Source organism: Pristiophorus japonicus, chromosome 16 (assembly GCF_044704955.1).
Source record: "Pristiophorus japonicus isolate sPriJap1 chromosome 16, sPriJap1.hap1, whole genome shotgun sequence".
NCBI classification, from domain to species: domain Eukaryota; kingdom Metazoa; phylum Chordata; class Chondrichthyes; family Pristiophoridae; genus Pristiophorus; species Pristiophorus japonicus.
Genome location: NC_091992.1, coordinates 24,499,135 through 24,516,900, shown reverse-complemented (window position 1 = coordinate 24,516,900; position 17,766 = coordinate 24,499,135). Strand labels below are relative to the sequence as shown.

Below are 17,766 nucleotides of genomic sequence, written 5' to 3'. Positions count from 1 at the left end.
CCTGGACAGTAAGCGTCACAGGCTATTTGACTGAAGGGCTGAATCTTATCCTCACCCAAAACTAGCACCTTCCTGCAGGAGCTGGGGTGGTTATGGATAGCAATAAGGACCAGGATCTCTGCTTAATGTTTTCATCTAGCTCATGCATATTGAGGCCATTGATGCATCCCAACTACCACCTGGCTGAGATCATAGCTGTATTCTCAGAGATCATAAGACACCCATTGCCATGGGTGCAGTAGCAGGTTGGACACCCGTGCACGACTGGGTTACGACACAGCATCATCAGTAAACCAGTACACCGCAAACCACCAAAGATTCAGATTGCGATATACTTCCTCACTTCGTCAGACAGTGCCTACCTTTGAAGGATCCATGATGACAGTGGGAACAAAGTTGAGGAAGATATGGTTGCAGTCTGTTCGAACATTAGTGTTGTTAAATGCCACTTCCAGCTCATCCATAGCCTCCAGCAGCAAACGTTCTCCCTCATTCTGCAGATATTCAAAGGAGGCTTCCTACAGACAAGATTAGTATCAGTGTAAAAGTTCTTTGACCATTTTACTAAAAAAAAAATCTAAAGCTACATCTTACACCACATAACATCTAAAATAGTCTGAATGCCTCACAGAGAAAACTCAGACTAAAATTAACAGTTCACGAACAGTTTATTCTTCCTCCACAGCATGAAATTTATGATCTTGTTATCCTTATTGTAAATGACTCGCACCAATGCTATTGATGCCAAACTCCCTTTGAGAGGTAGTTGCCCTTGGGTGCCTCGGAGGGGAAAGTGTTACCCATGGCTAAAGTAAATGGCTGCAGCTGCTGACCCTTGTGTTGGCTCAGTTATTTTGATTCTGGATTGACAAAGCTGCAAATACGGTTGATTTAAGATCATGTTTGCAATGTTTACGCTAAATTTACACACATTACAACGAATCTGGCACAATGATGCAAGTGCTTCCATTGGCATGTTAACAACTTCGGAAAGGTCCATGCCAAGTTCCAGCTGCTGTGGAGTTTTGTCTGAAGAATTTTCTTTTGCATATTTGTGGTCCTTCAACATGGAGGTCAACAGTTGTAAAGAGTGGAACAGCGTAAAGCACTTTCAGGTCACAAGCAGCACACGAAACACAGCTTCCTCTCCAGATGTGTGCTTCTACCCTCCCTCCGCCCAGAAGAGTTCCTACCTCATCAAGAATTGATAGTTGGGATGAAATGAGTGGTGACATGATGTGATTAACATGCAATGCCCTAGAATAAGGACTGGAGTTGGTTCAAACTCTGCTCCACTCTGAGATCTGCTGAGCAGGATAGCATTGAGTGAAGGCTGTACCTTACCTCAGTAGTTGCATGGGGAAAGGGGGAGAAGTAAAGAGAGCAGGGGCTATCAAAGGGCACCTAAGTGGCTAATTACAAGAATATTGCTAGCAGCCTGTCAAGCAGGCCGAGGACAAGTCCTTTTGTATGCCAGGCCAGATGAAAGAAGAATAATGAACAAAAAAAAAGAGTAAAATAAAGGGAAACAGATTCTCCAGAATGGGTCAGCACGTTGATCCAATGAGTGGCTGAGCCCAAGAATCGCTTCCTGGCCTGTGTCATGTATCCAGACATGTTTACTGCTTGTACTATTACATATGATGTGCTACCAGAGGGCACTACTATGGGAAACTTGTACACCAGCTGTATGGTCACTAAGGTGTGCCACCAGAGGGCACTGCAGTGGGAGACATGTAGGTTACCTGTACAGGTGTGCCAGACCTAGTATAAAAGGCAGGCCACCATGTGTGATCCTCACTCTGGAGTTATATTAAATGGACTAAGGTCACTACAGTTCAAGTGCAATACATTGCCTTGTGGAGTCATTATCAGAGCATCTAAAGACATAACAGCCTGAGCTGAGTTGGCTAATCTCATCTGGAAGAGGGCACTCCAACGGGGCGGATAAAAATCAGCCAGGTTTCCCTTCCAACCGCTATCCCAGATAGAAGTACGCATGTTGACAGTGGGGGTGGATAACATCAGGCTTGGCTATGATGCCCTTGTGGTGAATTATCCTAGTGATACTCAGTGGTGAGATCCACTCGATTAAATGCGAGAGAACGGAACTGGCATCTGTGCAGCCGTATCCCATCAAGGAATCGAATCCTTCAGAAAAGGAGGGGAGAAAATTGACAATAAATAAAGGGACGAGCTCCCCATGGAAAATAGAAAATGAAAGCGAAACAAATTCAATTAAAATCCCATACGTTAGAAAACAGAAGAAAGAAAACAGTACAGAAAAAGTCGGCACAGAGCAGTATTTTTTCTCAATTAACTGAAAATAATTAAACCAGTTGAATTTTTAAAACAAAACTAAGGTCACTTTTAATCATTGGCTATAAAAAAAACTTATTTAAATCAAAAAGCAGCAGCCCTTAAATACAGGTTTGTGCCATTTGAAATCATACTGCTTAAAGCATCACAGGACTTTTAATTAATGTGCTACCTGCTCGCAGAGTTTTATGCTTGTTCAACTTTTCAAGGAGGTTTTTCAAATTATGTGAAAAATCATATTAAGTGAAATAGACCATCAAAAATTACATTAAAATGCAGTAAAATAAAAAAATGACTTGCAAGGTACATTAACATAGAATGCTGTTCAGTATTGGGAGCACACAAAATAACTCAATGTGATACCTATTGGAGAAGCACATCAGGTTTATTCCAAGCTTAAATGGTCAAATCTGCACTGAGGATTTGAGGCCCTTCTCGGCTGATTCACTGCTGAGCCATCTCCGACGATCCCTCAACACCACATCCCAATACCGCCCCCATGTAACTCCACTTCTTTCTACATCCGTCCTTGTGGGGGGGGGGGGGGGGGGGGTGAACTCTCCAAGTCACTTAGAACTTCACTTCCAAACTCTCAACTATCTGGTCTTTGGCCGACAATTCCCCACGATACCGCTGCAACTGTCGATTTGTTCAACCACTCTCACCTCCACATTGGATGTCCCTGTCCGCTGCAAAATCTTAACTCTCTCCCATCCCAGCCATTCCCCCGATATGGCTATTGTATTTTCTCCCTCATGTTCAAGGGGCACAGACTTGAGCGTATCTGGCGCACAAATGGCTTAACCAGCCATCGCCAGATCGGGCTGGACCACACCAAGTGTTATTAGGCCTCGCTCTCCTGTGCCCAAATCACCCACTACTCCAGGAGAGCAAAGATAACCCCCAGATTCTTTCTTCCAACCACCAATTGTCTCTTTAAATCCCTATCCCCTTCCACCCTCACCTCCAACATGGATTCGTCACTGAGGTCGAGACTATCTGCTCAGCTGTCTCTGCTACTTTGCCACTTCCTACCAAACCACCGCCCCCCCCCCTCATATCTCCCTACATTTTCTCTTCCATCTCCCTTTATGCTCCATCTGACCTCGTCTTGTCCTCGAAACCCACCTCCTGCTCCCTTGACCCAATTCCCACCTGACCCCCATGCTAGCGGACATTGCAAATGGTTCCCTATTCTCTGGCAACGCCCTCCTCTTTCAAAACCATCACCCCCCACTCCCCCCTTAAAAAACCCTTTTAACTCCTCAGTCCTTGCAAAATACTGCCCCATTTCCAAAGCCCTTGAATGAGCTGTTAACTCCCAAATCTGTACCCATCTTTCCTGAAATTCCCTGTTTGAAGCTCTCCACAGCATTAAAATGCCCCTAAACAAAATCAGAAATGACATCTCCTGTGACTGTGGTGCACCGGTCCTCCTTGTCCTCTTTGCAGCCTTAGACATAGTTGATTACATTACTCTCCTCCCGTCGTCCAGCTCAGTGGGACTACCCTTGCTTTTGTTCCCGTCACCAATGTGATCTTAGCCAGAGCAGCTCTAGCAATGGCATCTCCTCCTGCCCCCGCAACATCACCCGTTCCCCCAAAGGTCTATCCTTGGCCCCTTCCTTTAACTCATCTACAAGCTGCTCCTTGGAGGGGGCAGGGGGGGGGGAATTCAGACATGAGACCATCTTTCACATGTATACTGCCAACATCCACACATCACTCACTCGATACCTCCACTGCCTCACTGCTTGATCGATTTCCAGTCTTGTACAAGCTGTAATTTCAAGTTAAACACTGGGAAGGTGAAAGCCATCGTTTTCATTCCCCACGATAAACTCCGTGCTCCAATTCTATCCCCCTTTTTGGTCCCTGCTTCAAGGCTGAATCACTGTTCGCAATCTCGGCATCCAATTCCATCCCGCGCTGAGTTTCCAACCCCATATGCTCTCCATCACAAAGACTTTCACCTCCCCAACAGACTCTGTTTCCTCCACCCAGCCTCATCCCATCTGCTGAAACACTCATCTATGCCTTTTGTCAGGCTCAACTACTTCAATGATCTGCAGCTGGCCCCCTAACTTCCACCTGCCATAAACTCCAGCTCAACTGAAACTGCCGTCTGCATCCTGTCCTACACCGAAACTCACTCACTCATCACCCCCCTGCCCGTGCTGATCCATGTTGGTTCCCAATCCAACCAATGCCTAAAATTTGAAATTCTTATCCTCACGTTTGTATCGCTTCATGGCTCACACCTGCCTTTTTCAATAACCTCCTCCACCTCTACAAAACTTTCCCAGAGCTTGCAGTTCCTCTGACACTGGTCTCCGTGCATTGTCAGCGCCCTCACTCCCCTCACAAAGCTGCGCTTTCAGCCACCGAGGTCCCATACTCGTGGATTCCCTCCCTAATCTCCGCACCCCCCCCCCCCCCACCCCACAATCTCTCCTCCTCCTCCTTTCAAACCCATCTCTTCGGACAGACTTTTGTCACCCCCTTCCAATATCTTATTCTTTGGTTTGGCATTCATTTATTTCTTACGTTTATATGAAGTTCTTTGGGATGTTTTTCGAGGTTAAAAGATGCTATATAAATGCAAGTTGCTGTTGTAGGGTGACTCACCTTGGTGACCAAGTCCGAATGCCGAATAATGGCTCGTACAAAGAATCTATAGTCGGTCACCTCAATCCCCGCCTCCACTTTGGCTGCACCTAAATACAGGTGCATTTTGTGATTGGCGCATGGCATTGCAGTCAGGTCAAAATTCCGCATTCGATTCAGCTCCAGCTGGAAAGCCAGGGCGGGCTCCAGATGTCGGTAAATCCGGTCTTCCTGAAACTGGAAAAACAAATGAATGTGCAACTCAATAAGACTGAACAAGTATAATTCTTTACTGTAAGTCTGATTGAGGGGCAGAGGAACAAGAGCAGGGGGGGTGGGGGGTGGGAAGAGAGGAAAGGGACGAGAGAGTTTAACACTCAACGAGTTGTCATATTATCCGCCAAGATATTGGCCCAGAAATTGTGGCCTCACTTGGTCCGTACAAAGTGCACACGCATCCGGCGAGGCATCGCTAACGCTGATTCTCGGCGCGCAACGCGCATGCGCCAAGAACCGGCTTTTCCGATGGGTCAAAATTTCTTGTACAGATTCTACGCATCCACGGCAGGAGGGCATCCGCTCGGCAGAGATTGGGCTATTTGCCTAACTCTTGCCCAGTGAATGTCCTTCAAACTCTTATGACTGGTAAAAGCAGGTATGTAGTTTACTTTTACCAGCGTAACATTTTTAAAACATATAAAAATTAAATTTAAACACTCATTTTTATATTAAAAACCCAGTCCATTAAAGGTAAGTTTATTTTTAACCCTATTAAAACACATTAAAAAAAACTCCCCAAAAACGTTTTTTTTTCTAAAACATTTAATTTTAAATGTGAGGTGTTTATTTATTTATGATGCTGTGTTCCAGCGTATTAAGGGGTTATTCTCATTGATAGTAATGGGATCTCGTACAAACAGAGCTCCCATTTTTATCAATGAGAATATTGCATGGTGATTGGTTGTCCAGACCCACGTGACTCCAGCTTGTACGTACGTACGCACGTGAAAGACATCTCGCCGTACGCTGCGCAGCAAATTTAGGCCTTCGACCAGAATCCTACATTCCTCCGGGACCACCAGGGTACTTTCATAGATTTTTTTTTTTCAGGTCGGAATGTTTCGTACAAAAAGGAAGCCTCCGACCGCAATTTTCCCCATTTTCAAATTCCAATTCAAATTTTCTAAAACTTCAATCACCACCAGTCTGATATAAAAGCCAATTCCATCAGCCACAAACAAGTCAACGGATGAAGCTGCAACGGATCCAAGTTAACACATTGCATCCTCAGGATGACCTGCTTTAAATAAAAGCTTCACATTCTGCTACAAACCCTCGTCATTAATTCCGCACTAAAACTAACAGCATGAACTGGGTGGCTACGTTTACACCTCATAAATTATTTACAATGTAGGGTTTAACGCACAAGCCTTAATACAGAAAAATCTATTTCACAAAGTAAAGGACTCAATTGCCCCTACGCACCCCACTGTGTCATTTGATAGACCTTATTTTGCTAGGACATTACATCTCTAACTCAAATCTGGACTCCGAACGCTCAGAGGTTTGATGTAATTCCTGTGCTGTACGTTCTAACCTTACAAACTAATGTGTATTAGTTTTGAATTCATAAACGTGTTTACAAATGACATGTCCTCAAATAATGGATGGGTTATTCCATATCCTTTTCTCTACACCATGGTATTTATGCTGCACACAAATATCCTACAATCCAAACTGCCTAGGAATTGTATTCTGTGATATTCTTGCTTGTTTCAGAATACGATTCCAGTCGTGCATCCCAACTGCACCTTCTGCTTTTCCGACACTAAAGTATCGCTCATCCCGCCTTTCCTGCTCCACCACCATCAGTGGTCACTCTTTCAGTCACCTCTTCCCCCTCTGCAATTTCATCCCAATTGCAGTCTTGAAATAGGTTTCCAAAACTACTGGAGATACTTGGAAAGAGAAATATGGCAACCATATCATTATTAAGCATTTGGATCTTTTCAGGTGGAGGGGGGCAGGGAAGACATTTAGTGTTAGCTTTTGAAAATAGTGAGTATTGATGAAACCAGGAAGAGGGCAAAGGCTGATCACTTGATTTCTAATTAACATGTATGTTTATTATTAACACTTCCTAGGTGGAAAATTGCAAATTTCAGCTAAATCTTCAAGAACAATGAAGCTGATCCAGCCAACTTGGAGATTAATTAACATTACACAGAATAAATTGCTGGTTATGTTATGCCAAAACTGCTTTCCTGCATACACAGGAGCAGCAGCACCAACTCCCGCTAGAAATGGGAGAAAGGAACAGGGGGAGTAGGCTTACATGTGGTGTGCCATGACATTAACAGTATCTGAAACAAACAGTGAACTCTTTCCACCCCCTCATCCTGACAGCTGTGGCTCAGTGGGTAGCACTCTCGCCTCGGAGTCAGAAGGTTATGGATTCAAGTCCCACTCCAGAGACTTGAGCACAAAAATCTAGCTGACACTCCAGTACAGTACTAAGGGAGTACCGCCGTCTTTCGGATAAGGCTTTCACCGAGGCCCCGTCGGCTCACTCAGGTGAACGTAAAAGATCCCATTGCACTATTTCGAGGAAGAACAAGGGTGTTATCCCCGGTGTCCTGGTCAATATTTATTCCTCAATCAACATCACAAAGACAGATTATCTGGTCACTGTCACCTTGCTGATTGTGGGAGCTTGCTGTGTGCAAATTGACTGCTGCCAATTATAACGGTGACATACAATTCAAAAGCACTTCATTGGCTGTAAAGCACTTTGGGATGCTGTGAGGTTGTGAAAGGCGCTATATAAATGATAGTCTTTCAATAGTAACTTTCAAAAGGGAATTGGATAACTACTTGAAAAGGCAAAATTTGCAGGGCGATGGGGAAAGAGCAGAGGAGTGGGACAACTGGACAGCTCTTTCAATGGGCTAAATGGCCTCCTTCTGTACTGCAAGATTCTGTGATATGACATGAAGTTCAATTCTGCTGTGTGCCTTACCTTGTCTCTTGATCGGAAAGTGAAGAACTTTGGGAACTCTCTCTGTGTAAAAGAGATGGAGAGAAAAAACCCTTTAAAATACCACATTAAGCGTCTGTGACCAACATGTAGACATACAAGAGAACAGTTTAAAAAAAAAAGACATCAAGCACCGAAAAAACCATAATAAATCACATTTAGCACCCACCGACTACAGTGGATCAAGCCGCTGATAATATTTCTGGAGAAAGAAAGATTGCTCCAGCAGCCATAAAAATAAATTCATTAACATAGTTTTGCTTCCTCCAGAACAATAAAAAAAAAGCAGCTTTTAAAGGTTTATTTCTCCCTTTAGACCTCGCATTATTGCTTTGCAAATGCAACTTGGCTGACGCAATTGTTGGGATAATGGCTGAGAGATATTTAATGGCTGTACTGCCAATTTCCAGGAAAATATCATTGCCATATAAAGGTACTGCTCCGTAAAAACTGAAATCAGTGCTACCTAATGTCTGTTTTGGGGAAAGGCTTTTCTTTTTACCCCCCTCAAGTCAATACCAGTTACATCAAATTGAACCGGAATATCCAGCAGTGCCTGTGGAGGTCATTAGCCCCTGCTGTGGCAGAGCAGTCAGCCATTACTTAGACAATCATAATAATGTGCTTAATTTAACTGCTCAAGACACCCTGGAACTCAGGAAATTTGAAAACAAGCTTAAAAAAAAAAAATTTTTTTAGCTTGTTTTTACATTGATAATCAGGTTAAATGGCTGATAAGAAGAGAGATTACATAATTATTGGACCAGCTATGCACCCCCTGCCCACTTCCCTGTGGTGCTTATTACAGAGACAGTAAATAAAATTAGTAAGTGTGGTATCTGTGGATTGTTTTATTGGTTAATGAAAAAAGTGCATCAAGAGAGAAAGAAATTGCATATGCATTTTACATTCTCACAGCGAATTCATTCAAAATTAATCCAATGAGCAGAAGACAAATTCTCGAGCTGGTAAGAACATAGCTACACATTTGCATTAGGAACACTCGAGTTCCACCCACTGGGCCACTTGTACCTGACACTAACCAGAATATCCAGCCTGTTTGGGTCCCTCCCCCATGCAAGAGAGACAGTGAAATACAGCACATTAAGTACTTGAAAGTGCGCCAAGCAATATTAGAAATGAACGCATTCCACCAAGTGAAACTCCTCAGTCACAATTTGTAAGCAAACTGCTTAACACCTTTGTTAAAATAGCAAAGAAATTTCATGAGAAGATATCACACAGTGCAATTTTGGCCCATTAAACTCTGGGGAGCGGTGTACAGATTCACTGCTACTTTTGTGGGGTTTAAAAGACCGGGCAACGTGGAATGGGATAGAAAAATCACAATCAAAAAACAGTATGCTTTGATAGTTTGAATTTTTAACGTAGGTCATTAAAAGAAATCCAAAAAGAGACCCTAATTGCACAGGATTGACGAACTGTAGAAAAATATCCCGACTTAAAAGCTGAAATAAAAAGACCCCGACATCAGCATCAGGAACAGGCCAAGCAACCCAGCGATTTCAGTAGTGTCAGCTGTGGCTCAGTTGGCAGCACTCTCGCCTCTGGGTCCAAGGGTTGAAAGTTCAAGTCCCACTCCAGAGACTTGAGCAGAAAAATCTAGGCTGACACTCCAGTGCAGTGCTGTACTGTACTGTCAGAGGTGCCGACATTCAGATGAGACGTTAAAATGAGGCCCCGTCTGCTCTCTCAAAAGGTGGACGTAACAGATCTCATACACTATTCCGAAGAAGAGCAGGGGAGTTATTCCTGGTGTCCTAGCCAATATTTATCCCTCAATCAACATAACAAAAACAGATTATCTGGTCATTATTACATTGTTGTTTGTGGGACCTTGCTGTGTGCAAATTGGCTGCCGTGTTTCCTACATTACAACAGTGACTACACTCCAAAAGTACTTCATTTGCTCTAAAGCGGTTTGGGACATCCGGTGGTCGTGAAAGGCACTTTACAAATACAAGTCTTTTCTTTTCAATCTTTCTCAGACATCCATGTAAAATATATATCGGAGTTCTGGCTCTCAGCTATTACAGTAAATGTACAGAACAGAAATATACTGTGCAGTAGTGCTGTCTGTCTTCAGTTAAACAAAATATCTATGTGGCACCTTATGAAGTGGCACCACATTAATTGACTGCCTTTATGCCTTCAGTGGCCAAGCTTGCCAATGCTGGAGCTAAATAGGGGCTCAAATATTCCACATTCCATAAGCCACTCCTTCAGGAACCAGACTTCTCTGGATTCCAGAAAATTAGAATCCGCTGGTAACTGCCCGACTGAGCAGGCATATAGTGTGACTCAATCTTACTCCTGTAATGTTTTTAGCAAGCTAGTGCCTATGGATGTACCCGTTCATGTAGCATGTACATTTATACAATGCAAAGCAAGGAATGAACTAAAAGATTGTAAGTATAAAGGAGTAAAACATATATATTAAGAAAACCCATTTGGTGTGCCTATGTGGGCATCAGCCTTGGCTCAGTGGTAGCATTCTCATTTCTGAGTGAGAAGGTTGTGAGTTAAAGTCCCACTCGCAACTTCAACACATAATCTGGATTGATATCTCAGTGCAGTGCTGAGGGAGTGCTGCACTGTCAGAGGTGTCGCCTTTTGGATAAGACATTAAACCGAGGCTCCGTCTGCCCTCAGGTGGACACAAAAGGCCCCATAGCACTATTCTAAGAAAAGCACGGCAGTTTTGCCCGGTGTTTTGGTCAATATTTATCCCTCAACCAACATCACTGGTCATGATCTCATTGTTGTTTGTGGGGCCTTGCTGTGTGCAAATTGTCTAACAGTGGCTAGGCATCAAAAGTACTTCATTCGCTGTAAAGCGCACTGGGACGTCCTGAAGTGGTGAAAGACGCTACAAAAATGCAAGTTGCTTTGTCCTTTCTTTCTGTGTGTCATACCATGGAACATTAGGATGTTGCTTCATCCCCACGACTCCATGTCCGCAGAGTTGCAGGTCGTCATCATCATCATCATAGGCAGTCCCTCGGAATCGAAGAGGACTTGCTTCCACTCCTGAAGCGAGTTCTTTGGTGGCTGTACAGTCCAATACGAGAGCCACAGACGATGTCACAGGTGGGACAGACAGTCGTTGAAGGAAGGGGTTGGTGGGACTGGTTTGCCGCACTTTCCTTCCGCTGCCGGCACTTGACCTCTGCACGCTCTCAGCGTTGAGACGCAAAGTGCTCAACGCCCTCCCGGATGCATTTTCTCCACTTAAGGCACTCTTTGGCCAGGGAGTCCCAGGTGTCAGTGGTGATGTCACACTTTATTAGGGAGGCCTTGAGGATGTCCTTGTAACATTTCCGCTGCCCACCTTTCGCTCATTTGCTGTGAAGGAGCTCCGTATAGAGCACTTGCTTTGGGGGTCTCGTGTCTGGCATGCGAACTATGTGGCCTGGCCAGTGAAGCTGATCGAGTGTGGTCAGTGCTTCAATGCTAGGGATGTTAGCCTGGACGAGGACACTAATGTTGGTGCGCCTGTCCTCCCAGGGGATTTGCAGGATCTTGTGGCGATATCATTGGTGATATATCTCCAGCGACTTGAAGTGTCTTCTGTACATCGTCCATACCTCTGAGCCATACAGGAGAGCGGGTATTACTACAGCCCTGTAGACCATGAGCTTGGTGGTATATTTGAGGGCCTGGTCTTTGAACACTCTTTTCCTCAGGCGACCGAAGGCTGCAGTGGTGCACTGGGGGCAGTGTTGAATCTCCGCATCAATGTCTGTTTTTGTTGACAAGAGGCTCCCGAGGTATGGGAAATGGTCCACGTTGTCGAGGGCTATGCAGTGGATCTTGATGACTGGTGCGCAGTGCTGTGCGGCGAGGACCTTTGTTCTACGGATGTCAAGCGTAAGGCCCATGCTTTCATATGCCTCAGTAAATACATTGACTATATATCGACCTAGAGTTCAGCCTCAGAATGTTCGCAGATGCAGGCGTCGTCCGCGTACTGTCGCTCAACAACAGAGGTTGGGGTGATCTTGGACCTGGCCTGGAGGCAGCGTAGGTTAAACAGCTTCCCACTGGTTCTGTAGTTTAGTTCCACTCCAGCGGAGAAGCGGGTTGGAGCAATGACGCAGCCCTGTTTGACCCCGGTCCGGATGTGGATTGGGTCTGTAATGGATCCATTGGTAAGGATCACGGCCTGCATGTTATCATGGAGCAGGCAAAGGATGTTGACAAACTTTTAGGGGCATCGGAAATGGAGGAGGACACTCCATAGACCCTCGCGGTTGACAGTGTCAAAGGCCTTTGTAAGGTCGAAGGCGGCCATGTATAAGGGCTGGCGCTGCTCTCTGCATTTTTCCTGCAGCTGTCGCGCCGCAAAGATCATATCCGTTGTGCCCCATAGTGGACGAAATCCGCACTGAGACTCCAGGAGGAGCTTCTCGGCCACAGGGAGGAGACGGTTGAGGAGAACTCTAGCGACAACTTTTCCAGTGACTGATAGCAGCGAGATTCCCCTTAGTTGCCGCAGTAGGACTTGTCCCCTTTTTTTTTTAAAAAAAAAGATGGTCACGTTCACTGCATCTCCGATCTCCCAGCATGCTCTCCTCCCTCCAGATGAGAGAGAGGAGGTCATGTATCCATGCCAACAGCACCTCTCCGCCATACTTTAGCGCCTCGGCAAGGATTCCATTCGCTCCCGTAGCCTTGTTGTTCTTGAGCTGTTTTATGGCTTTTCCTACCTCGTGCAACATTGGGGTTTCACCGAGGTGGTGGCGGGTCACATGCTGCGGGATGGAATTGAGAATACTCGAGTCAAAGGCAGAGTCTCGATTGAGATCATCTTTGAAGTGCTCTTTCCAGTGGGCCCCAACGGCCCCGGTGTCCTTGATGAGCGTTTCCCCGTTCTTGGCCAGCAGCAGGGTGGGGCCTTGGGAGTTTGGACCGTAGGTAGCCTTGACGGCGATGAAGAATCCTCGCATATCGTGGCTGTCGACCAGTTGTTCTATCTCCTGTGCCTTCTCCATTCACCATCTGTTCTTTAGGTCCCAGATTTTTTGTTGGACCTCAGCCTTGAGCCGTCTGTAATGTTGCTTTGCGGTTTCTGAGTTGGGTTATTGCTTGAGGCTCAGAAATGCTCTGCGCTTGCGATCTATTAGTTCTTGGATCGCCTGATCATTTTCATCAAACCAGTCCTGGTGTTTCCTGGTTGAGTGACCAAGTGTCTCGTCACAGTCACTGGTTATGGAGGTCTGGAGGGGAGACCAAGCACTGTGGGCATTCAGCATCTCAGGGTCATCAAGGCACGCCAGGTTAGCTGTGAGGTGACGGCTGTATAGGGCTCTCTTAGCTGGGTCTTTAAGTGCCCTGGCATTGACTTTTTTGCGGCACTGCTTCTGCTGTCCCCTCTGTTTTGGGGCTATGTTAATGTCGATGATGGATCGGATTAGGCAGTGGTCCGTCCAGCAGTCGTCAGCTCCTGTCATGGCGCGGATGATGTGCACATCCTTGCGATCCCTGGCTTGGACGAAGACAGTCGAGCAGGTGCCAGTGTTTGGAGTGAGGGTGTTGCCACGATGCCTTGTATTTGTCCCTCTGGCAGAACAGGGTGTTGGTGATGAGGAGTTCATGTTCTAGACAGTTTGTCAGGAGTCAGGTGCCAGTGGAGCTGGCTTTCCCTACTCCCTCTCTGCCAATCACGCCTCCCCAGAGGGCTGTCTTTGCCGACCCTGGCGTTGAAGTCACCTAGGAGGTTCAATTTGTCGCCCGCGGGCACGTGGGACAGGGATGTTTCGAGGTTGGGATAAAAACCCTCTTTGGTCTCATCCGTTGCATCTAGTGTTGGGGCATACGCACTGATTGTGGCGCATTAGTTCCGGGATAGGGTGAGTCGGAGAGTCACGAGGCGTTCATTAACCCCGCGGGGGGAGTCTATGAGGCGGTCGACCAGCTCATTTTTGATGGCGAAGCTGACTCCGTGAAGGCGCCATTCTTCCTCTGGTTTTCCTTTCCAGAAAAAGGTGTAACCTCCACCTTGTTCCTTGAGCTGGCCTTCCCCTGCTCGCTGGGTCTTGCTTAGGGCGGTGATGTCGATGTCAAAGCATCCAAGTTCCCGGGCGACTATGGCGGTGCGGCATTCTGGCCTGTCGCTGTTGGAGTTGTCAGTGAGGGTCCTGATGTTCCAGGTCCCGAATTTCATGTGGAAGATGCCTGTGCGCGAGTTCTTTTAATGTGGGGTAGCCGCTGCACACCGGCAACCACACGGGCTTGACAGAGCTAGGTCTTGGTCCGGTGGCAAGGGGGTCTGAGACGACTGGAGACCTGGCACTGCTATATGAGCCTAATTTCCTACAGCGAGATGTTGGCCGCAAGCTTGATGCCGAGTAGCGCCCTTCATCGTAGGTGGCCCGAGACTTTGTTGGGGGCAGGCATTAGGAAGGTCAGTTGTCCGCTGGAGTTCCGAGGGATGTTTTAAAACCAAAGTTTTTTTTTTTAAAGTTTCTCCGGAGGTTTCAAAAGAAAAATGCTCCAAGTTGTTTAAAAGTTTAAAAATTTTCCCAAATTGTTTAAAAATTTTCTCAAGTAGATTAAAAGTAGATTAAAAGTAGATTAAAAGTCTAAAATGTAAGTCAGTAGTCTACAGCCCAGTCAGTGTTCACCGCTAACGACCTAGGGCAGGTACAACCCGTCGTTGGGCCAGGCCGGCTGGCTGAAGGGACCCGGAGTTCGAGGCTGGGCCGGGCCCTCTGGCCGAAGGGACCTGAAGTGCATCGTTGGGCCGGGCTGGCTGGCCGAAGGGACCTGGAGTGCGAAGCTGGGTCAGACCGGCTGGCTGAAGGGACCCAGAGTGCGTTGTTGGGTTAGGCCCTCTGGCCGAAGGAACCTGGAGTGCGTCATTGGGCTGGGCCGGCTGGCAGAAGGGACCCAGAGTGCGTCGTTGAGCTGGGCCGGCTAGCCGAAGGGACCTGGAGTTCAAGGCTGGGCCGGGCCCTCTGGCCGAAGGGACCCGGAGTGAGATGTTGGGTCAGGCCCTCTGGCCGAAGAAACCTGGAGTGCGTCGTTGGGCCGGGCCGGCTGGCCGAAGGGACCTGGAGTTCAAGGCTGGGCTGGGCCCTCTGGCTGAAGGGACCCAGAGTGCGTCGTTGGGTTAGGCCCTCTGGCCGAAGGAACCTGGAGTGCGTCGTTGGGCTGGGCCGGCTGGCCGAAGGGATCCAGAGTGCGTCGTTGGGTCAGGCCCTTCGGCCGAAGGGAGTTGCAGGTCAGGTTCATACTGCCATACAAGAGATGCCAATCAAAAACTCATTCACTCACAGGGAGGGAGGCAAGCAAAAACCTGAGGGCAAGCTCTGGCAGCCACTTGCACAGGGATAAGCCTGCAAGAACAACTGCTCCCTTTATCAGGCAAGGTAGAATAGGAACTATAGATAATGGTCTGAACTGTGAATGAAACCAGGACAAATTTTAATTAATTTATAAAATCACAGTAGAGTAATTTAAAGATCAGCCTTTCATAAAATATTTCACTCTGAAAAAGTTTAAAGACTCCAATCCATTTGGCTTTTAGGACCAGTTCTATGGTGGCACAGTTATTAATGGGCAGTTTTTGTTAAGTCAGTGATTATTTAGCCCTAAAAACCTAACAACTCAGACGGATGGTCACATTTAACAGCCGATGGGAACAGCGACCAGACACAGTCTGAACATGCAAGCATGACTGGTAGATGGGTATATTTTCCTCCTTTAGCTAATAATGTTGGGAAATAAATTGTTTCAAGTACAAAGCACTTTCCACACTTTATACTCCGGTCGATTTTTTTCATTAACATTAACGAACGGAGGAGAGTATGCTCAAGAAACCATTCCAGAATCCTTGGCTACTTACATGGAATCTCCGATCCACCTCATAATTGCACTGCTTCCGGAAGTCCTTCAGGATAAAGTGAAAAGAAGAAAGTGGACAAGATCTAGCTGTTAGTACTAGAATCAAAATTCAATTATTAAACAATTAAATCTGCCCTGCCCATAAATCCCACATTTTAAAAACACTTGCATTTTAACAGCACATGTCAAATGTTATCATTTGGACTAAGAATGACATTTTAAAATTTGGTGGATTTGCACGTTTTTTTTTTAAACTCTTGTTGGAACAACAGCAGCAACTTTTATTTATATAGCGCCTTTAACTTAGTAAAAGTCCCAAGGCACTTCACAGTAGTGTTAGATGACAAAACAGAAAATTTGACACTGAGCCACACAAGAAATTACGGCCGATGACCAAAAGCTTGGTCAGAGGTAGGTTTTAGGGAGCGTAAGGAAAAGCTGTGATAACGGGCAGCTAGGGCAAGTTATTTGTTGCAGCAAGGGATTTCTTGCCACTTAGGTCGGCATTTCTGTGCTGCTCGAACTTTTTATGCAAACCTGTGGTACTTGGAGACAAACCACGCTACGCGAAGGGAGAGAGAAAGAGTGGGATGCCACATCACAACGGATCACATGCTCTATGGATGACTAGAAGGTAGGGATTTGAGAAGGATGTGATAACTCGAAGCCACTTTTAGCTTATGATGATCGAGTTTGGGAATGAGGAGGAATTTAAACATGCTTCAAACATAGATGGTGTGACTGGATGATGTTCCTCATAATGGGGCGGGAGGGTTGAGGGGGGAGAGGAATAAGGGGTGGGAAACAGAGTCAACTGTGCTAGAGCGAGTGCAACAAGCCTTTTCTTTGTTAACACTGTGAAAGAGGCAATCAGGGCACGGAGAAACAACAGTGATAAAGAAAAAATGATCAAAGCCTCGACTTTGATGGGTTTAATCAGAATGATTATTTTTGAAACATAGAAATTATTTTTTGATTTTTTTTCCCCACATTCTATCATTTCCTTTCCTGCACTTCATGCAAGATTATTCTACATTACTGATTAACAACACAGCATGTAAAAAATAGTGCAGAGATGCTTTAAGGCAAATTACACAGAACTGACTACATTTATATCCCATTATTACAAATGGATTTGGATTAAGGAATCCACTAAATTAGATGGTCACCGATTTAATCAATTAAATTGCAGTTAGATGACATTTTTATTTTATTTCCCGTGTAAGCCATTTTGTAATTGATTTATGTTTGTTGGAAATAGATGGGAACCGTTTGAGGAGAGTGAAGGGACTTTACCTTCTGAGCCACAAGGAAGGTCAGGCGACGGATACCGTGGTCGAACAGAATTGATCTCTGCAAGAAAAAACAAGCACCGTATCATGAAGTTTCTCAGCCATTCTTTGCAGTGTGCGCCATACAGCAACAGGTGGGTAAAGGCGTCACCTGGTGCAGTTCTAAGCCATATAGACCAAAAGGTTCCAGATCCAATTCCCCGATCAACGCTAAGTTAATAGATCTCGGTTGGGGGAGGTGGTTACTCCAGCTCTGTGACTCCTACTAGAAAATGCTTGTACAGGTTGGACCTCTCTGGTCTGCCACCCTTGGGACCTGACCGATGACAGACCAGAGAATTTCCTGAACCACAGGGAGGTCAACTGGTGACAACTACCCGGACGTGTGCTGCGCAGCATTTAGTCGTCCAGAAGTCAAGAGAAGCGCCGGAGAGTGAAGGGGTGGGGCGGGGAGAGAACTGACCCACAAGCCTCCGAGCCCCCTGCTAAGCGGCAGCAGCAGGGAGAACGGTGGGGTGGTGTGGGGGAGAGAGAGAAAGGGGAGAGAGAGAAAGGGGAAGAGAGAGAGAGAGAGAGAAAGAAGGGGAGAGAGAGAGAGGAAGAAAGGGGAGAGAGAGAGAGAAAGAAAGAAAGGGGAGAGAG

The 17,766-nt window shown here is 46.1% G+C and overlaps 1 protein-coding gene across 4 annotated transcripts in view; it reads right to left on the bottom strand.

Annotated features, from left to right (window-relative positions):
* Positions 1 to 17,766, bottom strand: part of acaca (acetyl-CoA carboxylase alpha) — a 272,671-nt gene that overhangs the window by 128,393 nt on the left and 126,512 nt on the right. For all 4 annotated transcript variants that reach the window (XM_070857142.1, XM_070857145.1, XM_070857143.1 and 1 more), the window contains exons 33-37: positions 17,129 to 17,185; positions 15,834 to 15,878; positions 7,946 to 7,987; positions 4,948 to 5,163; positions 363 to 518 (exon numbers count right to left, since the gene is read on the bottom strand). In XM_070857142.1, coding sequence (XP_070713243.1) covers positions 363 to 518; positions 4,948 to 5,163; positions 7,946 to 7,987; positions 15,834 to 15,878; positions 17,129 to 17,185 — 516 coding nt within the window. The remainder of the gene's footprint in view (positions 1 to 362; positions 519 to 4,947; positions 5,164 to 7,945; positions 7,988 to 15,833; positions 15,879 to 17,128; positions 17,186 to 17,766) is intronic.